The sequence below is a fragment of the Sorex araneus genome, chromosome 1, assembly GCF_027595985.1.
Source record: "Sorex araneus isolate mSorAra2 chromosome 1, mSorAra2.pri, whole genome shotgun sequence".
Classification (NCBI taxonomy): Eukaryota; Metazoa; Chordata; class Mammalia; order Eulipotyphla; family Soricidae; genus Sorex; species Sorex araneus.
In genome coordinates, this window is record NC_073302.1 from 184,987,751 (window position 1) to 185,011,416 (window position 23,666).

The 23,666-nt window shown below is 39.8% G+C and overlaps 1 protein-coding gene across 12 annotated transcripts in view; it reads right to left on the bottom strand.

Moving 5' to 3' along the window:
• Nucleotides 1-23,666, bottom strand: part of PAM (peptidylglycine alpha-amidating monooxygenase) — a 297,725-nt gene that overhangs the window by 31,304 nt on the left and 242,755 nt on the right. For all 12 annotated transcript variants that reach the window (XM_055143816.1, XM_055143866.1, XM_055143857.1 and 9 more), the window contains one exon: nt 13,342-13,471. In XM_055143816.1, coding sequence (XP_054999791.1) covers nt 13,342-13,471 — 130 coding nt within the window. The remainder of the gene's footprint in view (nt 1-13,341; nt 13,472-23,666) is intronic.

Sequence of the window (23,666 nt, forward strand, 5' to 3'; positions counted from 1 at the left end):
AGGAGACTCATGCCTGCACCCGAATCTGTGCCTTCCCAAGCTGCCCCCGGGGCCTTTTCTGTGCAAGTTTGAGAAACACTGGTCAGCATTCTTAAGGTACCAACCACAGGGTGGAGGGGGTCACGGGGCTTCCAAATGTGTGAAGTCTACATAATAGTTGTTTTCTTGCAAACTGCCAAAGGAAGTGTAACTTCCTTGAATGTGCTCTCTGTTGAAAAAGAGAGCAGAAAGGACCACAAGAATGTGGGTGGTCAAAAATAAGTTTACAAAAACAGAACACCACCAATTCCCAGGCTAATAAAAAAGCAGATACTGAGAACAGAACAAGGAGTGGCAGGCAGGAATAATTTGGGCCTTAGGGGTCAGCTGAATGCTGAAGGACGGAAACTAAATTTTCAGTGGTGAACACATGCAGTGTGTATAGATGTTGATTTGTAATGAGACACATCTGGAACCTAGTCAATGTTATCACCAATGTTACTTCAATTCAGACAAGTATTTTAAAATTCCCCAAAATGTGTTTGTCTTTTTAACTTGCCATGGGTATCATGAGATGTATTTCATCAGAGCACTCAAAATATTTCAAGTCTGTAATTGAGTTTTGAAAGAAAAATCTTATAACATGTGTTTTATGATGAAAGGTTATGAAACTATATAATAATTTAATATTATTATAAACTAAAAAATTATATAACTTCTGCTTCTAGAAGTATGATAACCTAGAAGATAACTCCCTGTTTTCTAGGTTATCACAAATATTGCAAAGTATTCCATTTTTTACCTTTTCCACCTATCTCTCTGAAAGATAATAATATTTATGCTTATATTGACAGACACTGTATTTATCACAAATACTATCATCATCACCATCATCATCCTGTTGATTGTCGATTTTCTCGAGCGGTCTCAGTAACGTCTCCATTCGTCCTAGCCCTGAGATTTTAGAAGCCTCTCTTTACTCGTCCTTCCCAATGGTGCCACATTGGAGACTTACTACAATTTGGGAAATTACTTAGGATAAATGAAAAAGATAATTTCTCCTCAGCTGAACCAATAGAATAATGAGGTGCATATTTGTGGACACACTGGTGGTGCTCAGGGCTTACTCCTGGCTTTGTGCTCCCAGGGGTCTTGGGGGATCAGGTGGTGACAGGAGTGGAACCCAGGTCGGCCATGTGCAAGGCATTGGCTCCAAGCAAATTTATTTATTTTTAATATATCATATATAATTTATAATATATATAATTTTTATTTAAAAAATATAGGGCCTGAGTGAAACTATAGGGGTTAGGTACATTCCTTGTATGTGGCTGACCCCAGTTCCATCTCCAGCACCACAGGGACCCCTGAGCCTCACCAGTACAGCCTGGAAGCCCTCTGTCCCTGGGGTCCTCAGGGTGAGACAAGTGATATCTCAACCTTAATTCTTCACATTGAAGTATAGACCCCACTGACCAGGAATTCCTGGGAGTGCACCCCTTGCCCTGCCAAACAAAAAAACAAACAGACAAAATCTTCCACAAAGATCTGGGACTGCATTAAGTTGATACATATGTGTGAATGAGTGTGAATAAAATCAAACATATACACAGATATAGTCAGATGAATTCAATGTATGATCAATAAATATTTAAGTAAAATAGAATTTTACTGGGCAACAAAAACAAAGTTAGCTTATCTTTCTATTAAAAATAAACTTCACAGAATGATTTGAGTTTCTTAATTGTAATATATATATGTCATTTTATCAGTAAGATATCAGTAAGTCCCTGAAGTAGGTCTTTTTAATGACACATTTAATTCAATATCCACTATTGATTTTGCTTTGTCATCCTAAAATTTCAATAACACTGTTGAGATACGCAATTATCTATAATTAAAAACACACAGCGTAAGTTTATAAAATGTTAGGAATACCATTAACAGAAAAGGTTTTACGGTATATTCGTGGGATAGTTATTGAATAAAATGTCAGATTTTATTGGGAAGACCCAATGTGCCAATATTTAGGGTATTATTAAACCAGGGAGAAGGGATAACACAGGTTCCTTTTTTTTACTGCTTGTCAAATGCCCCATCCTATATCTGAAATGATTTTCAGTATGAATGTCTAACTAAACATACCATACCTACTCTTTCAGAAAACAAAGGTATACAATTTATCCATGATTAACCTTCCCTGCGTCCTAGCTGACTGTAGTTCTGGATAAGAAAAGCCTAGCACATTATGGCGCAAAGGATGTTGTTCCATTTATACAATGTAGGATGAAGACTCTTCATTTATTCTGTTTCAAGGTTTAACTCCTTTTTCCTGACTTAAGTTGGCTGATCCTTCCTTAGACAACAGGGTGATCCCCTGTCCCCTGTTCCCTTGAGGGATGCTCAAGGGTCACCATTTTGATGCTGAACTTAGTATGGACCTGATCGGCAGAGGACACGTAGCCCAGAACTCCTGGGCTCAAGCCATCGTCTGGACCCAGTCTTCCGCGTCGCTGGAACTGCCAGCACAGGTCACCATCCCTGGCAAAGTCCTTTACCTTTTATTACTCACATTTCAGTGCTTTGTAACAAAACAATGGGAACTAAAATCATAAGAGAATTATTCTTTACTGACTACAACAGACTGAAATTTATCTTTTATCTTTCTTTTTTATTCTTTTCTGGCTCTGAGCACCTGGAAAGTGCTCAGGACTTACTCCTTGCTTCATGCACAGGGATCACTCCTGGCAGTGCTCATGGGATCTTATGTAGTTCCAGGGATTAAACTGGGGGTCAGCTGCCTTAACCTCTGTACTGTCTTCTGAACCCTGTCTGGCCTTTTATTCAAAATTAATAATTTGAAATAATTATATTTTTTTGTTGTTTTGGGGCCATACCCAGCAGTTCTCAGGCTTTCTCTTGCCTCTGTGCCCAGGGATCACTCTTGGAGGGTCTGGGGGGCCTACATGGTGCTGGGGTTCAAACCTGGGCTTGCCATGTGCAAGGTAAATATCCTACCGTCTGGATTCTCTCAGATTTGAAGTGACTGTAGAGCCACGTGACCTTACAAATGGAATACAAAGAGATAACATGCGCCCTTTATCCAGTTTCCCAAATGGCCGGCAACATTTTCTCAATGGCTTCACAAGGCAGTTTAATATCATAACCAGGAGAATGATGCAGATCAAGCCCACAGATCCCCGTTAGATCTCTCCCATTCCCTTTTGTAGACAAAAATGTCTTCAAGTAGATAGTTTTCCTTTGTGAAAACAGTTTGCTTGCTCATTATCTATTCTCATAACCTAGAAAGACCGAGTTTCTATTGGATTTATTAGATAATGTTAACTAATTTGAGGATCATCCCTTTTATTTTACTATTTACTTCTGCTGTTGTCATAGTAAACTGTGAACTGCAAACTGTGAGCTAAGAAAAAGAAAAACAGGAGTTTGAAAGAAAAAATAAGTTTATTTATTTATTTATTTATTTTTTGCTTTTTGGGTCACACCCGGCGATGCTCAGAGGTTACTCCTGGTTCTGCACTCAGGAATTACCCCTGGCAGTGCTCAGGGGACCATATGGGATGCTGGGGATCGAACCCGGGTTGGCTGAGTGCAAGGCAAACGCCCTACCCGCTGTGCTATCATGCCAGCCCCAGAAAAAATAAGTTTAAAAAATTAAATCAGTTATAGTAACTAAATGCGAATTCTATAATACACAACTGGAAACAGAAACTATCAAATATCTCAACTTATTAAACTGTCTTCTCAGCAACTAATAAGGTAAAGATTATTTGGTTTGTTTTTAGTGTTCTTTTTGCTACCACAAGTCACCTGCATGTAATTAGTGTAATTAGAACACTTTATGTAATGCTTAAGGCTAGCCACTTTTTCATGGTATTATGTTAATTATACATTATTTCGAGTGGGCACCAGTAATGTCTCTCATTGTGAGACTTATTGTTACTGTTTCTCGAACAAATCGATGAGCAATGGGATGACAGTGACAGTGACAGTGACATTATTTCATTACTTCATTTCCTTGTGTCCATTTCAGCGGTAAGGCTAATTCCTGAATTTACAGTTACAGAATTGTTCATTTAACCACTTGCCTTCTCTCAAAACAAACAAAACCCACAAACTAATGAAAATATAATGAACAAAAAACTCAAAAGGAAAGTTAGACATTCTACTCATATGAGCATATTTACATATATTAATTTGTAACCAAATTAACAAGAGAATTCTAGGAATCGTAGGAAGATAACTTTAAAGAAACTAAGCACAAGATAAACCCCATTATCTCATTGAAATGTTTATGTATATAATACATATGTGTGTGAATATATATATTTACATATATATACATATCCCAAGGTAATGAATATATACATACATATATACACCTCGTGCTGCTTATACCTGGCTTTGTGCTGAGGGAATCACTCCTGACAGGTGTGCTGGGGGAATGTTGTATGCATTCAACTATACCGGTACTGACAGTATTGTACAACTGTAAATCAATGATAGCTAATATAAAATTTAAAAAATAAACAAAATTATATAAAAAGAAGTGTTCCAGGCATTATATATAGGGCAAATCATGAAAGAAATGGATTTTTTTCTTAAATGGGAAAATCACATACATATTTAATCTGTGAAAGTAGTTTATAAGCTCTCTTGTAATTCAAGGCCAGGTAACCCCTGTGCAGCTCACAAATGGATGTCAGATGACAGAGCTGGATACACAGTTGCCATAGCAAACTGCTTATTTTGTGCCATAATGCACATTCTATGGTGCAGAGGTCTTTATTTCAACCACATTTAACTTTTTACAGGATATAATAATACCCTGCGCATTTCACACAGAGCTCGGAGCACCACTGATTCTCTTTGCTTCTCTGAAAAAGCAGCGCTCTGCTGAAAAGACTGAGCGGGCTGTGGGCTGGAATCCATCAGCTCTTTATTTCCTCACTTTGAATCCCCCATTAATGATTTTGCACATTAGCAGCTAATCAAACAGTTTAGATAAGGCTGAGAAGAACCATTTCGCTCTATTCTCATACAAAAAGAGCTAAAATGAGGACAAAATAAACTCCTGCATCATCATTCAAAATTAGGGTATGCTGAATAACTAACAGCAACTGAAGAGAGAAATAAAATATCATGTAATTATGTAAGTTAAGAAGCTAGAGGAAAAAACCTTTAAGTTTTCCAGTAAGAAAATAAAAGGAAATGTACCTTGTATGTTAGGAAAGAAAACACATACAAAGGCCAGCGACTTGAATGGAATATAACTCAGTACTATATTTAAAAAAAATACTTACTCCCAAATGCACACACACACACACACACACACACATACACACTCATACATGCACAAAGAGATTCTAAAAATTCTTTATGAGGAGGAGAGTTGAGTGGATAATGAATGAGAATGACTGGTGTCCCGCTGGACCTGCCTCCAAGGCCATCTCCAACTGGAATGGAAAGAACAAAGAGGAATCAGGGCTCTGGGTCCTGCTGTGCCAGTAAAGGCCAATGGGTTTAACAAAATGCTTGTTGTGACCAACAGAATGAGGCACTCAGCACAGCCCTCATGCTTTAGACTAGGGTGCTGAGAGCCAGTGAGTGGCAATGTTCCTAAGGCCACCTTCAAAGCCAGCAAATGGCTTCAAAATTCAAACCCAGATTTCTAGTCTTATAAAAACAGAGATAGAAATAAAGAAAAGAAAGAACAAGAAGTGTGACCCTCCTCTCATACAGGCTGCAAAAGCTCCATGACAGCTTTCAAACTTGATATATGTAAGAGAAGGAAGGATGGGGACAAAGCGAGAAGTAAAGAGCTTCGGGACAATGAAATCTGAACTCTAGAGAGAAGACAGAGAAAGAAAGAATTCAGGGAGGGAGAGAAGAGGAGAAGTACCGAGAAGTACCTGGTGAACAGGCATCAGAGCTTCAGTTAAACTGGTGATATGGGTGAGGGGTACAGCCATAGCCCAAACCACAGAGTCAACAGAACTGAAAGCATGAGCTCTACGTGCCAACCACTGAAAGTCCGTAGTGTGCCTGTCAAGTTGAAGGGGTGGGCTGGGGTTGGGAGAGGGAGGGAATCTCGGGACACTGGTGCAGGGATTGGTGTTGTTATTGTATACCTAAAATGCAACTATTAGTAACTTTGCTTTTTAAATAGGCAGTCATAGTTCTTTAATAAACATTTAAAAAAAGAGAAAAATTAAACATGGCAAAGCCCTGGAGGGGATGGTTCAGCAAGAGAACACACAGCTTGAGGCAACAAGGTTGCAGTATGACCCCAGGCACTGCAGCACATGTGGGGTGAAATCCCAGGGGCACCACTGTTTGTGATCCCTAGTGCCACAGCAAAGTGTGAGGTGACTGGTGAACACCGCAGCCCAGTGTGCAAGCCGGGAGACCATGATGAACACGTGTCCATGTGCTGCCATGAAATGGATGCAACAACCACAACCCATCAAAGGGAGGAATACAAGTACAAAATGAATAAGAATCTGAGAGTGAGGACAGGGCCCCTCAACTTGCTTTTAGACATAAGGCATCAGATTGCGACTCCATCCTGACTTCCATTCTCCAGGCCCAATGAAATTCTAGAGGAGTAAAAGTTAATTCTACTTTGGAGATGTAGAAGCAGAGCCCCAGGGGATATCTAAACTGAGAGTCCAGAAAATGCAGATGGAGAATCAGAGTCGATGGTTCTGAAAGCTAGGAAGCACACAGGTTTTGAAAATAATATATGCTGGCAAAATACCCTACAGCATTGATGAACAGATGCCGAACTATTTGGGGATGAGATGAAGACAACCTTCCTCCCCTCAACACTAAAAAACAGAACAAAACAAAACTTTCAAACCAAATATTTCCTAGTCATATTTCACAAATGATATATATGAAGGACACACTTGATAGATCTAATATAGGGCTGGGTGGGGGAAGTTCATTCCAGTTGAGTTTGAACAAAATAGCATCCTGGGGCTGGAGTGATAGCACAGTGGGTATGGCGTTTGCCATGCATGTGGCCAACGTGGCTTCGATCCCCAGCACCTCATATGGTCCCCTGAGCACCGCCAAGATTAATTCCTGAGTGCAGAGCCAGGAGTAAACCTCTGAGCATCGCCGGATGTGACCCAAAAAGCAAACAAAACAAAACAAAACAAGATAGCATCTCTAAATAGAAAATGCTAACTCTAATGGTGTGAAATGTGATGGGAATGGAGTACTGAATTTGCTAATTTAAAACACCGCATTAATAGAAATACTTACTAAAACAAAGGTAACTTCATGAAATATAATATTTGGAGATCACAGTAGATGACATATTGAACATGGCAATGGGTGGCAAGATTGCTGATGAAAGTGGGTGCAATCTTTTTACATTTATTGCTATTTAGACTATAAGCATGTCAGGAAAGGGAATTGCACTGCTTCTCACTAAATATGAGGTTTTGTGTCCATGGACTGGAGTAATAGCACAGCAGGTAAGGCATTTGTCTTGTATGTGGCTGACCAGGGTTCGATTCCTCCATCCCTCTCAGAGAGCCTGGCAAACTACCAAGAGTATCCCGTCTGCAAGGCAGAGCTAGCAAGCTCCCTGTGGCATATTCGATATGCCAAAAACAATAACAAATCTCACAATGGAGATGTTACTGGTACCCGCTCAAGCAAATTCGATGAACAATGGGATGACAGTGCTACAGTGCTACAGTGCTTCAGTCAAACTCTTTACAGGATTGAGAAACCAGAGGACACTCTGCTGAATGTGTGCTTAAAGTTCAAATGGGAGGATGTTGAGTCTAAAGACTTTCTTCACAGAGGAGAATAACTGACAGATAGCAAGCAAATTCACCCTGCATGAGGCAGTCACAACGATGGAGTTACAGAACTTAGGTCTGAGTTTAACAGTGAAGAGCATGAGAACATCTGGATGGCACCAGATACTGTATCTCACATTGAAGGTACAGGTCAAGTCATGGATAACTGGTAGATTCTTTACAGAGATGTTTGCTTTAACAGGATGTTATTCTGGATGCCTAATATCTATAGCCCCATTTTGAGTTAATGAAGCTTCAATTTTCCATTAGGATGTTAATCAAACATCCTAAGTTTCACTTTCAGTCCACTAATTTCAGTTATGTCAAATGCGTGTTAGTTTCATGGATAGGACAAAGAATTTAGGTAAGACAACAAATTCTTAGAGGTTTCATTCCTCTGCCCACAGTGATCGGTTAGGGAACAGAGGGAATATGGTCTTACAATCAAGAGGGAAAAGGCTCAATGTAAGAACTTCTTGTTGTCCAATCAAGATGCAAAGAATATCTTCCCTGTAATAATGTGATTTTAAAGAAAAGAGGGGAAGAAAGAAGTTAGAAATGTTGCTATACAGAAGAAAATACATGGAAAGTGATTTGTGATGAAATTATTTTGGCAACCAAAACTCTTCACAGTTTCATTAGCCACTAACACATTTCTTAAGTTGTTCTGTACCAGTTTTCTCTCCTTTAGGTTAACTGAGTGAATTCCAAACTACATAACTTCCAGGATCTCTCCCAACTCACGTGAAGAAATGATAAGTATCATAAAGGAAACAACTTTTCACACTTAAAAGTTAAGAACAAGAGGGCTGGAGGAATAGCACAGCGGGTAGGGCATTTGCCTTGCGGCCGACCCAGTTCAATTTCCAGCATCCCATGCGGTCCCCTGAGCACTGCCAGGAGTAATTCCTGAGTGCATGAGCCAGGAATAATCCCTGTGCATCACCAGGTGAGACCCAAAGAGAAAAAAAAATCTTTTAAACTTAAGAGCAAGAGAAATAAAGTTCCTGGAAGAGAGCAACACGCCACAGAGATGGCTCCAACCCCCATGCCAGGCTGTCTTGATATATATGTGTGTGTATATATACACATATATACATATATATATGCATACAAGGCTCAACCTTTAACAAACATGTTAGTCATCTCTTATACAAGGGCTTAATGGCTCCAGGGTGAAATACAACAATCTTCACACACGTTCCTTTAAGTAGACTTTATTGGACCATTTTTAGCGGGTCATTCATAACAAGCAATAGGAAATTAATTATTTTGGTTCTGATCTGGGGGGCAAGATTTAGGATTTGGGGTGGAAATATTCTAAATATGATGGTAGGAAAGTGCAATGATGGTGGGATTGGTGTTTGAATATTAAATGTAATAAATATATTGTGAGCAACTTTATAAGACAAAATAAAATTTAAAAGAACTTAAGGGCAAGACTCCTGCTTTATTTAGGAATGTATGTGATATGAGTTCCTCAAAATGGAGCCTCCACCAAGCTCAGATGAATAAAGGATCAACAAGCAAAACTTTGACAGAGACAATGATTTGAAGACAAAGCCCAGAAACAGCTGTTACCCAGGTGTGAACCAACCAGCTCCTGCTGGGAAATTTCTTACTGAAGCCAGATTAAGTAAAGGGAAGACAGGAAGGAAACTTGAAGTCAGCTTGAGAGTGGCAGCACTTCTGCAGGAGCCCAAGTGGTTTATTATGCTCATTCTTCCTGCCATGTCTGTTAGGCATGAACAAGTAGAAAAGCCAAAATTCATCAGGGCTATAGATAGTAATGAAGAATAATAGTATTTATGAAAGTGGCTGATGGGTGTTATCAGAAGAACTTTGACCACTGTGTGGTTAATTAGGAATTATTATGAACTGCCAGAACTTTATGATACCCAAAGTATGATTGTTTCCTAAAATATGAAGGATTGCTTAGATTTCACTGGGTCCTGCTTTCCAGGAACCTACAGTGTGGTGGATAAAGAAATCAGGATGAGAGAGATCCTTAGAAAAAATGTATGGAATTGCCCTATGTAAATAGTGGCAGCAGAAGGAAAGAAACTTCTCTGAACTCCTTAATTTTCAAGTCTCTCAACAGCACATCACAAATGCTCCAGGAAGATATCAATTTTTCCTTTGTCTAATCCTTCACTATTTGATGAAGGAGAAGATAAGCAAGGAACATTGACTCTGCTATGCACTGGGCCTTATCTATGGAGGATGTGTGGCCAACTATACATGGCCACTCAAAGAACAGAGGCCAGAAATCTGCATCTATTCTCCTCAAAAAGAACTCAGAGCACAACCCACTTCAAGAGACTTCATGGATAATAAAACAGAGCATTGTTGAAAGCAGAGATCTGGGTGCCAGAAGAGAATTTTCTTAAGTCCATGAACTGTAAGAGATATTAGTCATCAACAGGCAAAAAGCAAGAGGAAGAAGGAAAAAGACAACACATATTCTTATTTTTGAAGGATAAAAATGAAGTAAAAATGAATCTGACGTTTAGTGAGTTAGCTCCTCATCTCTGAAGAAAGGTTGCATTATTTTTAACAATGTCCCTTTGGTGGTACCATTTTTACTTTTTTTTGAGGGGGGTTGTTAAACACACTATAACTTTGGCAATAAAAGGGAAATCAGATCATAATTGTTGGCCAGATGAGAGGTAACGGTCAGCAAGTCCCACTTCTTCAGCTGGAAGTCTCACAAAATGTTCTGATGTGCTTTTATTTCAGAATCTGTGCCATCTTCTACCCCACACTTGCATCTACTGATCCGCTTTTCCATTAAATAACTCCATCCCCTACTGTTTACTTGGAAGGAGTATTAAATTAAAATGGAAAATTGGCCTTGGTTTAAGTCAGCTTTAACCAACAGAAATAGTATGGATGGGAGAAAACAAAGCTGTAACTTTTTCATCTGGTAAAATGTGGCTAGAAATCCAGGCAGAAATTATGGCAATATTCACTAAAATTAAAACTATGTGGCAAAGACTTTTTTAGAATTTATTTTAAATTCTACTTTTAAATGCTGACTATGACAATATAATAGGGATGTTTGAATAGGACTGTTGAGTTCTAGCGCGTCCTTTGAACTCTAAAGAGAGTGATCTCCCTTTCTCAGATTGCAACTTCAACTTCGACAACCAGAAAAGACAATCAGTTTCAAATCTACAAATCTATTTGAAATCACTGATAGAATGAGCTCCATCTTCAACTGCATACATGTAAGTATGAAGCATTATATTAAATACATACACAAATATGTAACAGTGCGAATAAACTTTCACAATCTCTTGAAAAGGATGAAAACAATTGAGCTATAAATGTAGACCCTTCACTCATATATTTGAAAGGAGAAGACTGAGTATTTTATTGGGGTGGGGGTGTTTGGGTCACACTCTGCGGTACTCAGTGCTTACTCCTGGCTCTATACTCAGAGATGATTCATGATGCTGCCTGGGGAGTCAGATGGGGTAGCAGGGATTGGCCTGAATTGATTGCATGCAAGGTATGCACCTCATCCACTGACTAAATCCAGCCTGAGATGCAGTATTTAAATTTTTAAATTTTGTTTTGTTTTGGCCACATCTCAAGGTTCTCAGGGCTTACACTTCGCTCTACATTCAGAAGTTACTCCTGGTGGTGCTCAGGGACCATATGGGATGCTGGGGATCGAACCTGGATCAGCCATGTGAAAGGCAAAGGCCCTTCCCACTGTATTATTGCTCTGGCCCCTGACTATTTTTAGAGAATATTTTAAAGTTTATAATTATTATATATACATTTATATAAATATAAACTATAAATGTATATTAAATTGATATATAAATTTTTGATAAAACAAACAAGTGGCTATTTCATTATTCAGAGCAATGAAAATAACCTGCAAACTGTCAGAGTGAGCTATGATAAATATAATCGTGCTTGCATGCTCACAGTTCCGGGGTGAAATGGGAAGGAATGAAAACAGGCCTTTGCCACTGATCACAGTCAGACTTGGGGCAACAGATTTACTTTGGTTCAGTTTCATGTGAATGATAATGATAAAAACAATGTCTATCTATGATTGATTAATTTATGAAACATAACATCACATAAATACATAACACAAGCATTAAACATAAACAACAAGCACTGTAGCACTCTAGTCCCGTTGTTTATCAATTTGCTTGAGCGGGCACCAGTAACGTCTCCATTGTGAGACTTGTTATTACTGTTTTTGGCATATTGAGTATGCCACGGGGAGCTTGCCAGACTCTGCTGTGCAGGCAGGATACTCTCGGTAGCTTGGCAGGCTCTCAGAGAGGGACGGAGGAATTGAACCCGGATCAGCCTCGTGCAAGGCAAATGCCCTACCCACTGTGCTATCGCTCCAGTCCATAAACAGTAAATGTGATAAATATTAGACTTTTAAAAATCCAAATATCCATCTAAAATGGCATTGGAAAATATTACAGATCAGAATTAGATACTCAGAGGGAAAAACCTGGGTATTCATGAGTTCTGGCTTGTTCTGTGCTCTCCGCAGTTCAGAAAGGAGAATACTGAACTATTACAATGAATCTTTATGAAAACCTGAAGGTCCAGATAATATTCCTACAAATACAATGACTGAACTGTTCTCATCATAGTCTGAGAAGATTCACAGGTCAATTCTATGAAGCCAAAGTTGAGCTTTGAAGGAAAGGGAACTTTCCCTTTTTCAAACTATCAGTGCTAATCTGCATCCAATACATTCAGAAATCAAAGTGTTTTAGCCAGCCAACCAATTTGTTTTGTCTCTCATGGTGCACTACCTTTAAAAAGTCTTGAAAATTGGTGCTGGGAAGTTGAACAGTGATTAGGGCAGAATGCATGCAGTTAACCCGGGTTTGATACCCACCACTACATGGTCCCCTGAGCATCACTGGGGTGGCCCTGGCGAGGCCCTCGAGCCTCCTGGGTACCACCTGGCAGCTCCTCAAAAATGTCCTGAAAATTTTCAGGGAAATTTCTTTTAACCGACTTATGTTACTCTTCTTGGGAATATGAAATAGGGCTTGAAATAAAGAAAAGACAAAATGCCAGAACATCTGGTTGTTAGTGTTGTTAGTGCCTTCTTTCCAGAAATGCACAGACAGAGTAACTTTAAAGGTCTTAAAAGGCCAAAGAGGGGCCGGAGAGATAATACAGTGGGGAAGACCTTGTCTGTGATTGAACCAGCCCAGCTTTGATCTCCAGCATCCCATATGGTCCCCAGAGCACCACCAGGAGTTAATTCCTGAGTGCAGAGCCAGGAGTAACCCCTCAGCATCTCTAGGTGTGCGACCCCCACCCCCAAAGAGAAATAAATAAAAACATAAGACATCCGTACTGCTTCTTGCCATACTCAGACCTTACAAAACAAATATATTTGTTCACAATAATCACATTCAGAAGAACTTTGATCATTTCTCCACCATTATTCTTAGTTTAATAAAAATTGAAACATGCTATTTTTATTATCATTTACTCGTGGTGGAGAACTCTTACTTACTTTACATCCCAGACATGATCACCTCTGTGGAAAATCACCAAGTTATTACTGGGGTCCAGAGCCACCCCAGAAACCTGGCCAGGCAACAAGTATACGCCAGGCCAATCCAGCGCTTCTTCTACATGGAAATCTGAAAGACAAATTCAGACAATTGGTGTGAGAAACAGCTTTGTATTATATCCTAAAGATTCACTGTGGTCACAAGAAATTCATGCAGCAATGCCACAAGATGCAAAGAAAACAAAGCCATGCTCTGCAGAAAACGGACCCCATGCACATGCCAAGGAGCTCCTTGAGCTGCGTAATCGGATGAGACGGAACCTGTCTGAGAGTGTATGTTCTCTTTTCCTATTGACAAGAGAAGCAAAAAGCCAGCTCACCCGTGAGTTCTTGGCAAGATTCTTATTTTAAACTACTATCTCTGGAAAATGAGGCAACATGAATTACAACATTTTTATATAAAGTTTTAATATGTTATAAATGAGTGATCAGAGGGACAATAATTTTATCTATGTATCTATAGCTATAGATCCATCTATGCCTCTATGCATTTAATCTCCCATCTAATTTAACTCCCATGCATTCTGTATGTTCGGTATACCTCACATACTATCGTGAGACATTCATTGATTATCCTTTATGCAAAAAATTATAAAAGGTGTCAATCTCATTTCATACTTCGGTGTTTCTAGAAAAATGAGAATACAGCTGGAGAGATAGAGCCAGGGGTAAGGCTCTTTCCTGGCATACAGCCTGAGCCTAATTACAGTCCCCGGCAGGACAGATGGTTCATTTGAGCACTGCCAAGAAGCACTCCTAAGCCAAGAGCATTGCTGGGTGGGATCTCTTTCCCCAAAGATATCCGTTGAGGGGGTTGGAAAGATTGGTTGGGGGCTAAGGCTCCTGCCTCTAATGTGGCTGACCCTGGTTCAGCTCAGGTCCTGAGCATAGAACTAGGCATAAAACCAAAGAGCACAGTCAGTTGTGCCCCGACCCCGGCTCCCCCACCTCAAGAATGAGAATGGAGTGATGTCATCTTTTACTATTTGTATGTCACTTTTCCTTAATCTGAAGCAAAGGAAAAGAAATAGAAACTGAGCCGGGGTGGGAGGGATAGCACAGTGGGTAGGGTGTTTGTCTTGGGTGTGGCCAACCCGGCTTCAATTCTCAGAATCCCATATGATCCACCAAGCACTGCCAGGAGCGATTCCTGAGTGCAGAGCCAGGAGGAACCCCTGAGCATTGCTGGGTGTAACTCCCCCCCCCAAAAAAAAAGAAACCAAAATAAAAAAAAAGAAACTGTGAGCCAATGATTTCCAAATATTCTCTATTCTGGTCAGAACACATGGGTTTATTTGTGCAGATTCTTTCTATAAACATTCTTATGAACACATATAGGATGTGTGAGGTAGTTACATTAACTGGAGACTCAGTTATAGGATACAATGAAATGTAGTGCCTCTGTCAGTATTTCTTTCTTTTTCCAATGCTTCAAACAGAAATGTTGAGAAGCAGAAAAAGCAGAAATTTGTGTCTCATTTTTCTTTCCCAATCTCTATAGCATGTGGCAACTCACAGTGAAATCCATGAAAATAGACACTGGAAATTCAAGAGGAATGGAGCAGGGTGCTGGTACAATCAATTTCTGAACTACTGAGAAGGTGCAGGTGTGAGAATAAGGACTTGGGGAAAAATATCCTTTCATTCCAAATATTTAATTTACTTTTTTTCTGTGATAAAAAGGAGTAAAATATAGCAAATTCAATAGGACCTCTGAATCAGTTACATGACAGCCTTTGCTGTCGCATCTTCAGTGTATTTTCCCCTAACTATCTTGCCAAGGTGAGGCGTACTTTCTTTTCTTGGGAAAGAATTCAATCAAACAAACTTGGCATGAGAAAAAAAGTGAGACTAAAGTCAAAACCAACTTCTGCCAGAAAGTAGTGCAGGATCATAGGTGAGGGTTCACGCTTTCCTGAGGTCTGTTGTGAGAGCGGGACGCTGTGTCAGACCTGCAAAGGAATCTCAGAGAACACTGAAGTGGACAGAGAGTATCTTGGTCAGAAAGAACCAACTGAGGATGTTTGTAACTATGGTCCTAAGGTCTTTAAGTGATCTGGAAAGGGCATCTGTGTATGTCTGAGGCGGGTGGGAGGTGGGGGGTAGAAGGGACCCCATATCAAGGGAAGACTGGAAGATGAATTTTAGAACACGTGGCTGGTCCAGGAGTATCCAGGAGTAGAACAGAAGATGGCTGGAATTCGGAGCTGTGTCTTTGGTTGTACTACGACTCATTTTGAGGAGTTCATTAGTGACAACAAAGCAGCTTGAAGAGAATTCACTTTTGAAGTGTATTAGAGCCCACGAGAGTGACGGTCTCACTCTGGTGTTTTGATTTGCCATCCTGAGTTGGTGAGAAGTGAGGAAAAGTTACAGCTGGGCATGTCTGAACTTGCAAACACTTGGCACATCAGAGGATGCAGCTGAGGCTGCTCAACAGAATAATATTCACCATCTATCACACTCACTGGCTGGAGCGATAGCACAGTGGGTAGGGTGTTTGTCTTGCAATGCAGCTGACCTGGGTTCAATTCCTCTGTCCTGCTCAAGCTACCAAGAGTACCCTGCCCACACAGCAAAGCCTGGAAAGCTACTAGTGGTGTATTTGATATGCCAAAAACAGTAACAATAAGTCTCACAATGGAGACGTTTACTGGTTCCCACTCAAGCAAATCGATGAGCAATGGGATGACAGTGATACAGTGATCACATTTGCTGTAACAGGAAAAAAAGGACACAGTTTGCTACCATGTGCACTAACTTGGGAATCATTGCAAATTTTAAAGCACAGGAGAAGCTGGTTAAAATTATTTTGGGGAGAGAACTATGGACACAGTTTAAACATTATAAGTAGACATGGATAAATCGACCAACAGATTGGTCATAATTCCTCCAAGCAAATGGCTTAAATTATTTTACAGTTTCTTGAAGGTCAGGTTGGATTTTACTTTTTGCCCATTTTCTTTCAGATGGGGAGTTTGGGTGATACATGACAGTATTCAGGGCTTACTCCTGGCTCTTTGCTCAGGATCATTCCTGGAAGTGCCTGGGGTTCATATGTGGTGCTTATATGAGGCCAGCCATTTGCCAGACAAGGGCCTTAACCCCTGAACTAACTCTCAGTCCCTTTATTTTCATTCTTTTTTTTTTTGCTTTTTGGGTCACACCCGGCAATGCACAGGGGTCACTCCTGGCTCTGCACTCAAGAATCACCCCTGGTGTTGCTCAGAGGACCATATGGATGCTGGGAATCGAACCTGGGTCAGCTGCGTGCAAGGCAAACACCCTACCTGCTGTGCGATCACTCCAGCCCCTTTATTTTCATTCTTATCTCTTTACACATAGTTTTGCTGATTAGATGGTCATAATTCTATACTCATTCATCAGCTCCTTAAAATTCTGGATGAGCAACAAAGAGACCTTGAATCTCATGAAAAGATATTTAACTGCTTTCATCATCAGATTCTCTAAGTTACAGTGCTTCAACTAGATGGAATTTCTTGAGTATAGGGATCACGTTTTATTAACTGAATGTCTTAAACAAGGCCAGACCCACTGTAATGATCTAATTAATGTACTAAACTAAATTCTATGCTCCAGTAACTTAATCTATGTTGCCACCAGCATTTATTTGTTATATGTCATTATAATTATTATTATTATTTTGGTCTTAACCTATACCTAGTGGTACTCAGGGCTTACTCCTGGCTCTGTGCTCAGGGATCACTCCTGGAAGGGCTTGGAGGACCACATGTGATACCAGGGATTGAATCTAGCTGGTATTATGCAAGGCAAGCACCCTACCTGCTCTTCTATCTCTCCAGCCCACCACTAGCACTTGAACACACAGAATTTTATAATTTTGGCTAGCAAAGCCCCCTTTTACATTTCAGCACTGGACTGAAGACAGAGAAGAAAATTACTAAAGATGTTGACTGGCTAATAATTTTCACTAAAAACTGTCAACAATGCCATGCATAGCTGGAATCTTCCCATTTTAGGAAAAGGTGCTCAAGAAAACGCAGAGATAAAAATTCTAATGAGCTGGAAAACACAACTATTGCAAATAAGTACTTTTTTCTGGGGGTAAACGCTATTTAATATACCATTAGGAATGTGTAAAGAACCTCATGAGTGTGTTTATTAAAATATGTGCCTTTGGTGAATTTTTCAAACTCTGAAAGTGATATGTAAGGGCAGACAGACAGGCTCACAGAGTGCACAGCCTGCCCTGAGTCAGTGCAAAGGAAAACAGGGAGAAGGGGCTTGCCATGCACACAGCTGATCCTGGTCTGATCACTGGCACCAAAAATGGTGGCATCACCACATGTGGTCTGCTGAGTTTTGCCAAGAGAGTTCCTCGAGCACTGAGCCAGGAGAAATGTCCAGCCCATGTCCCTCCCACCCCAAACAAGAATAAAGAAACAGAAAATGCTTTTGTGCATGGTAAAAATTGTGGGAAAGTCATTAAACTTTTAAGTTTCATTTAACACTCTCGCTGCATGTTTATTAAGATTACTCAGCTAAGACTTCAAAACGTTCTAGGTCCTTATGTGTCACTGGAAATTCTGGGGGAGTTAAAGATGCTAAACATGAGTCCAGGACTCCTCCTGTGAACATTAGCTCCATAAATGGATGCTTCTGTTTCCAGGGCTACCACTTTTCCCTTATTAGGTTGTTGAAGACTGCTCCTTTTCAGGTGGAATAAGAAAAAAAATCAAGGCAGGTTTTGGGCCCAGGGTGCAGGACTGTGGGATGAATACTGAAGTCCTTCTAGGTGCTGCTTGGCTCTCCAGAATAACCACCAACTGCTAAGGAAATGGCTCCCAGGCTCTTAACTCGGTGCCTAGGGAAAGGGCTGAGGTCTGGGGCCAGGTTTCAGGCAGCAACAGCAAGACTGCCTATTTTTCTAATCTCCAATTAGTGAAAAACTTCTTCTGGAAGAAATTACATGCTGAAACATAATTTGGGTTCTAATTTGAACAGAACATTTTCAGCCAAGGAGAAATTATAAATTTGAGTTTGGATTCTTCATAATGTTCAACAAAAGACCCAAAGCAGCAATAAAGCAAAGGACAAGTTCATTTTTACATTATCAATCAACACCAATTCAAATACAAAGTCCATAGGCAGGCATTTGGATGCCATATTTCTAAGAGAGAGTATTCTTAAATCTAGATATGAAATAATAAGTTGGGGGCGAGGCTGGGATGGAATCCAGGTCCAACGCAAAGGTCACAGTTACACCCCCAGCTTCCAAGCAATATGATTATTTCAGAAGAATCCTTGCATTCATTAAAACAAGAAGTGAAAGTACAGTTATATAGTCTATGATATATTTAGTAAAAAAAAAATTTGCTACTTTCAGAAAAACAGTAAAAATGCCCATTTAACTTTCATCAATAAATCACTGAAAGGATTAGCTATACCTTACCAAAAAGAGATTAATTTTAATGAGCAATGCTGTTTTTGTAAGTATGTTAATAAATGTTTAAAAGGACATTCATTTATCAGTTACATAATATCTAACAGAATTTAATAAAGTTAGAACAAATAAATATATTATCTGACTCAGAAATACAACAGAACTCCTTTTCTGTTCTGATATACAACAGGGTTCAAAGGTCCTTTGCATTTAACTGCAGGGAAAACAACCTGATGAAATATCACATGAAGATCTCAACAATACAAACAACATATAGTGGTTGCCTTTGATACCCTTGCAAATTCTCACCTAGTGGGGGAAAATGCCTTATTTTGGTCAGGGATTGTTATTTGCCAGAAGTACCAGCAACAATCATAATTATCTAAAGCTATAGGAGAAACATTTATAATCAACTCAGAAGGAAAATAAGAATTAATGAATGGGAGTGACTCAACAGTATGAACATATCTTCTATATTTAAATTTTAATTGCAAATGAAAGTTTCATCTTGGTCAAATTGATTACTTACTGTGAAAATAAGGTCAAAGGTAATCCATATTACAATTATAACTCTAGAAAGGATGATGGAATGGTTGGCGGTAAATGTCCAGTGCTCTCTTTTCTCACTAGTTTCTGGTTTGTTCTACTTTACTATGAGAGGCAGACTAATGAGTGTTCTGGAATAGATGAGTAGATAAAAACTGTGGTATATGCAATACACAATGGAATACCACCCAACTGCAAGACAAGATGAAACCATGCCATTTACTGTATCTTGGAAGGAATGAGAGGGTATCACACTGAGTGAAGTGAGTCAGAAGAGAAGGACAATTTCCAAGCGATCTCCTTCATATGTGGAGTCAGAAGAAACACCATAAAGGTATAAGAAACGACCCGTGACAACAGACCCCAGAGTCAGCTGATTTGCAAAGTATTGAGATATGGAGGGATGCTGACCTAGTGGCAGGTGTGATGTGTCAACACAGTGACACCCTAAGCCTAAACATGAACAGCACTGTAAACCATGGGGGCTAAGTAAAAATTGACAACTGAGTAAGAACAAGGTGGCAGAACAAAATTGCCTACTTTGAATCCTGGGTCCTGGAACTTCAGAAATGTGACTGTTTCTTTGTTGTTGAATGGGGGTGTTATGAAGGTTAAATGAGTTCATGCATCTGACTGAGCCTGATTGCAAGTGCATCATATGGGTTTGCCTTCTTAGCCTCCATCCCACACTCAGGGATGAAAACTCAGCCAACTGAATGTATTACTGTACCCTGGGGATTCTGTAGGACTTGAAGTTAGAAGTAAACACGTGATGGACTCCAAGTTAATAAAAGCTGACCATAAAAACTGAGTAAAAACCAAACATAACATAGGAATGTTTAAAGATTTCCTGTAATTTATGTGATTGGAAGTGTGACATACAAGTGCAAATATAATTTCTAATTCCCAGAGATAAGCAGATAAGCATATGTCACATCATAGGCAAACAAGACATGAACAGCAATGCAAATGATTCAGATATGAATAGCCACAAACCCTATATACCAGAACACTGTCAAATCACTTTATGAATTATCAAATAATGGTGTCAAAATTTGCAGCTTTCCTACAAATTACCAGAAAATTCCCTCATGAATGCTGCTTAAGTTAAAGTAATTCTATTTTGCCCACTATTTAGGGGCTCAATTTTTAAAGAATCTTAATCTACCATGACACTGATGGTAGTAATGATCATCATAATTATTGTTAACATTTTATATTATTAAATGCTTCTGAAGTGCCAGAATTTGTTCTCAGCACTTTCAATATATTATCAGGATACATGAAAATACATTTTCATGGAAATGAAAGCTGGAAAGCTCCCTGTGGCAATTCATATGCCAAATACAGTAACAATGATGGGTCTCGTTCTTCTGACCCTGAAGAGCCTCTAATGTGGCACCATTTGGAAGAACAAGTAACGAGGGCTAGGATGAATGGAGACGTTATTGGGCCTACTTGAGCAAATCGACGATCAATGGGATGACAGTGATACATGAAAATATTATTTGAAAGTTGTTTTTGTCCCAGGAGGATTTCATTGTTATAGTCCTCCTTTTGAAGATGATAAAAACCAAGGCCTAGAATTGTTGGGAAAAAAAGCTTACCTAGGGACCATAATTAGATAAATAGCTGCTAAGCAAAGCTAGGTAGAATACTCTGCACATCATCCTGAGAACACTGCTTTCTAATTTTATTTTGACCAAATGAACACTGTTTTGAGGCAAGAAATACCACTGATGCTCAGGCCCTGCATGGCAGCCAGGAGGCTGACACTACCCCTCTTAAGGCAGGTGGACCTTTTCAACCAGAGTTAAAAACTCATGGTCTAGTTCCGTGGAGAGTGTGCAGGAAATGTTTCTGTTCCAAATGCTGTTTTGACAACGCGTGGAGGCAGTGCTTTTAGAATAGATTCTGAGCCTTGCCAAAGGTCAAGCAGACAAGAGCTGAGCAAAGTTGTTTGTATACCTGTGTACAAACAACATTTGTTTACACGCCAAGGCATGTTGAAGCCACGGCACTAACCAAGTGCTTAATAAGGAGGTAAAGGCTACCTTCAGTTCTGCAGAATGGAAAGAGATCGCTCTAATGCCTTCTGTGTTCAGTCCAGTACCTAGTGGTCCCAGACCAGCCGAAAAGGGCAATGCCAATTTAAAGGCAGTTGCCTGGGTGTGGAATCAAGTGGTATTCAGATGTCTCTCACAGGCCAGCCAAATGGTGTTTTTGTAAATTTCCTGTAGTCCTGGACCTACTATGTGCAGTCACACCCACGTGTTTCTCTGTTCAGTTGATCCTCAGTCCTGTCTTAAAGCTGCAGAGTAGGTTCCATCCCTAAGGCACTGTTTCCAACTGGTTGCTTAACAAAACCTAAAGTGCTGCTGCTGAAAATGCCGCTGGCTTGGGTTGTGCAAGAGCCCAGTTCCGAAAACCACAGAAAGGCCCTGGGTGGGGGCCTCCTGCCTGGAGCAGCACCGAGGGCCCCAAGCTCCAGGACACTTATCTGCACCAAGTAAACAAACCCATGGACCCCTGCTTGACTGAGCACATTGGTACAGAAGAGGCAAGAACCCAGGAATGGGAGAATCAGATGTCCAGTCAGATGTTACAGCCTCAGTCAAGTAGCCTTCATTTTCTTCACTCAAAAAACGATCTATCTCAGAGAGAGAATTTTAACAGTCTGACATCTTTACTTCCATAATAATATCACATGAAAAGCTACTTTCATCCTTGCAACTAATACAATTCTTCTTAGCAAATGATGCACTTAGGGAGACAGGTGACTCCTACAGACAATGAGGGTCCCGCGTAGCTACACTTGAGTAAAGAAAACGGATGGGAGGAGCAATGGGAATAAACCATCTAATTATAACCTTTGCTTCTTCCTGGAAGAATATATGTGAATTAGATTACTACTTCCATGTTTCATTAGGGCACTGAATACTAATGATTTTGTACATTAACTTTTGCAAATGGGAGCTCCCAAGGATATGTCTTTCCTTAGTTCATATGAAAGAATAAAACATCTTCAATTATGCTGAACTATGTTATGATTTTATGGAAAACAATGAACACACAAGGAAGAAAGAAAGCTTCAGAAATATTTTACCTAAATCAGTTTTGCTATATCACATTTAGGTTTTTTTAAAAAAAGTATTTCGAATCAAGAGTAGTGAAATGGCACTAAAATAAATCATTTTGGAAAGCAAAAACAAGCACATTTCCTTTTTCTAATTAGGATTTGTGCTGGAGGCTTCTGTGACTCATTGTTTTATTTACTTCCGTGACATCCACCCATATATTTAAGATGAAAGGACCGTCCTGAACCAGCTTCTGGAGAAATATTTCTCTCCTGGGCAGTGGTATTTAGACCATGTTGGAAGGCTTGAAGATTTGGCAAACAAACTTACTTGAGGGTATTTTAAGTATTTCTTTCTTAGAAATAACCAGTTGGTTTCAGGAATACAATCCCTTAAGTCAAACTATAATTTTCCCAATGACATTTAGGATACCTCTAAGAGGCCACGGAATTATTTCAAGTCCAAGAGTAACAGAGACAATGACTAATGCAACTCTTACACTGGGATAGTTAGAGCACTGCCAAATAGGTGCTTTTGGCTTTTCATATTGTGTTGTTACCATTCACTGTCCCAAATGTAGAGGCTCAAAGGGACAATCCACTCTGGTTTCTTAATAGGATAGGGATGATGTAAATTCTTTTCTCTTTTTTTCCAGTTGAACCCCAGAATCTGGATTTTCCCAAGCACCCTAGATGATCTTGGTCAAGAAAGTCCAAGAACCAGCTCTTGAGAGGAGCAATTTGATTAGACAAATTTGGAATGAGAGAGAACAGGGCTAATTCAGTTCTAGAGGTAAAAAATCCTAGGTTCCCATTAACAGCTCCTAGAGAGTATTAGATCAGCCCTGATGGGCCAGGCACGAAACATCCCTGAGAGTGAAAGACACAGCATGTTAATTTTTTTCAATTATAAATAAAAATCAGCTGGGTGTTGAATAATTTATGGCTTCCTGTAAAGCTGTATTTGAAAACATCAAGCTGGCAGCCTGTGCCATTCCTGCCCACGCATGGACAGCTGCCATGCACGCATATCATTCCTTTTTGGGAGATGATCCCCACATGCTGTATTATCTAACTTTCCACATTAGCCAGGAACACAAAACACAATTTATATCACAAGGGCACAGCACAATGGAAGACAAAGGTGAGGCCCCACAGCCCGCTGAGAGAGAAACCTGAAGGGAATAAGAATTTCTTCTAATTATGGAAGCCAATCCT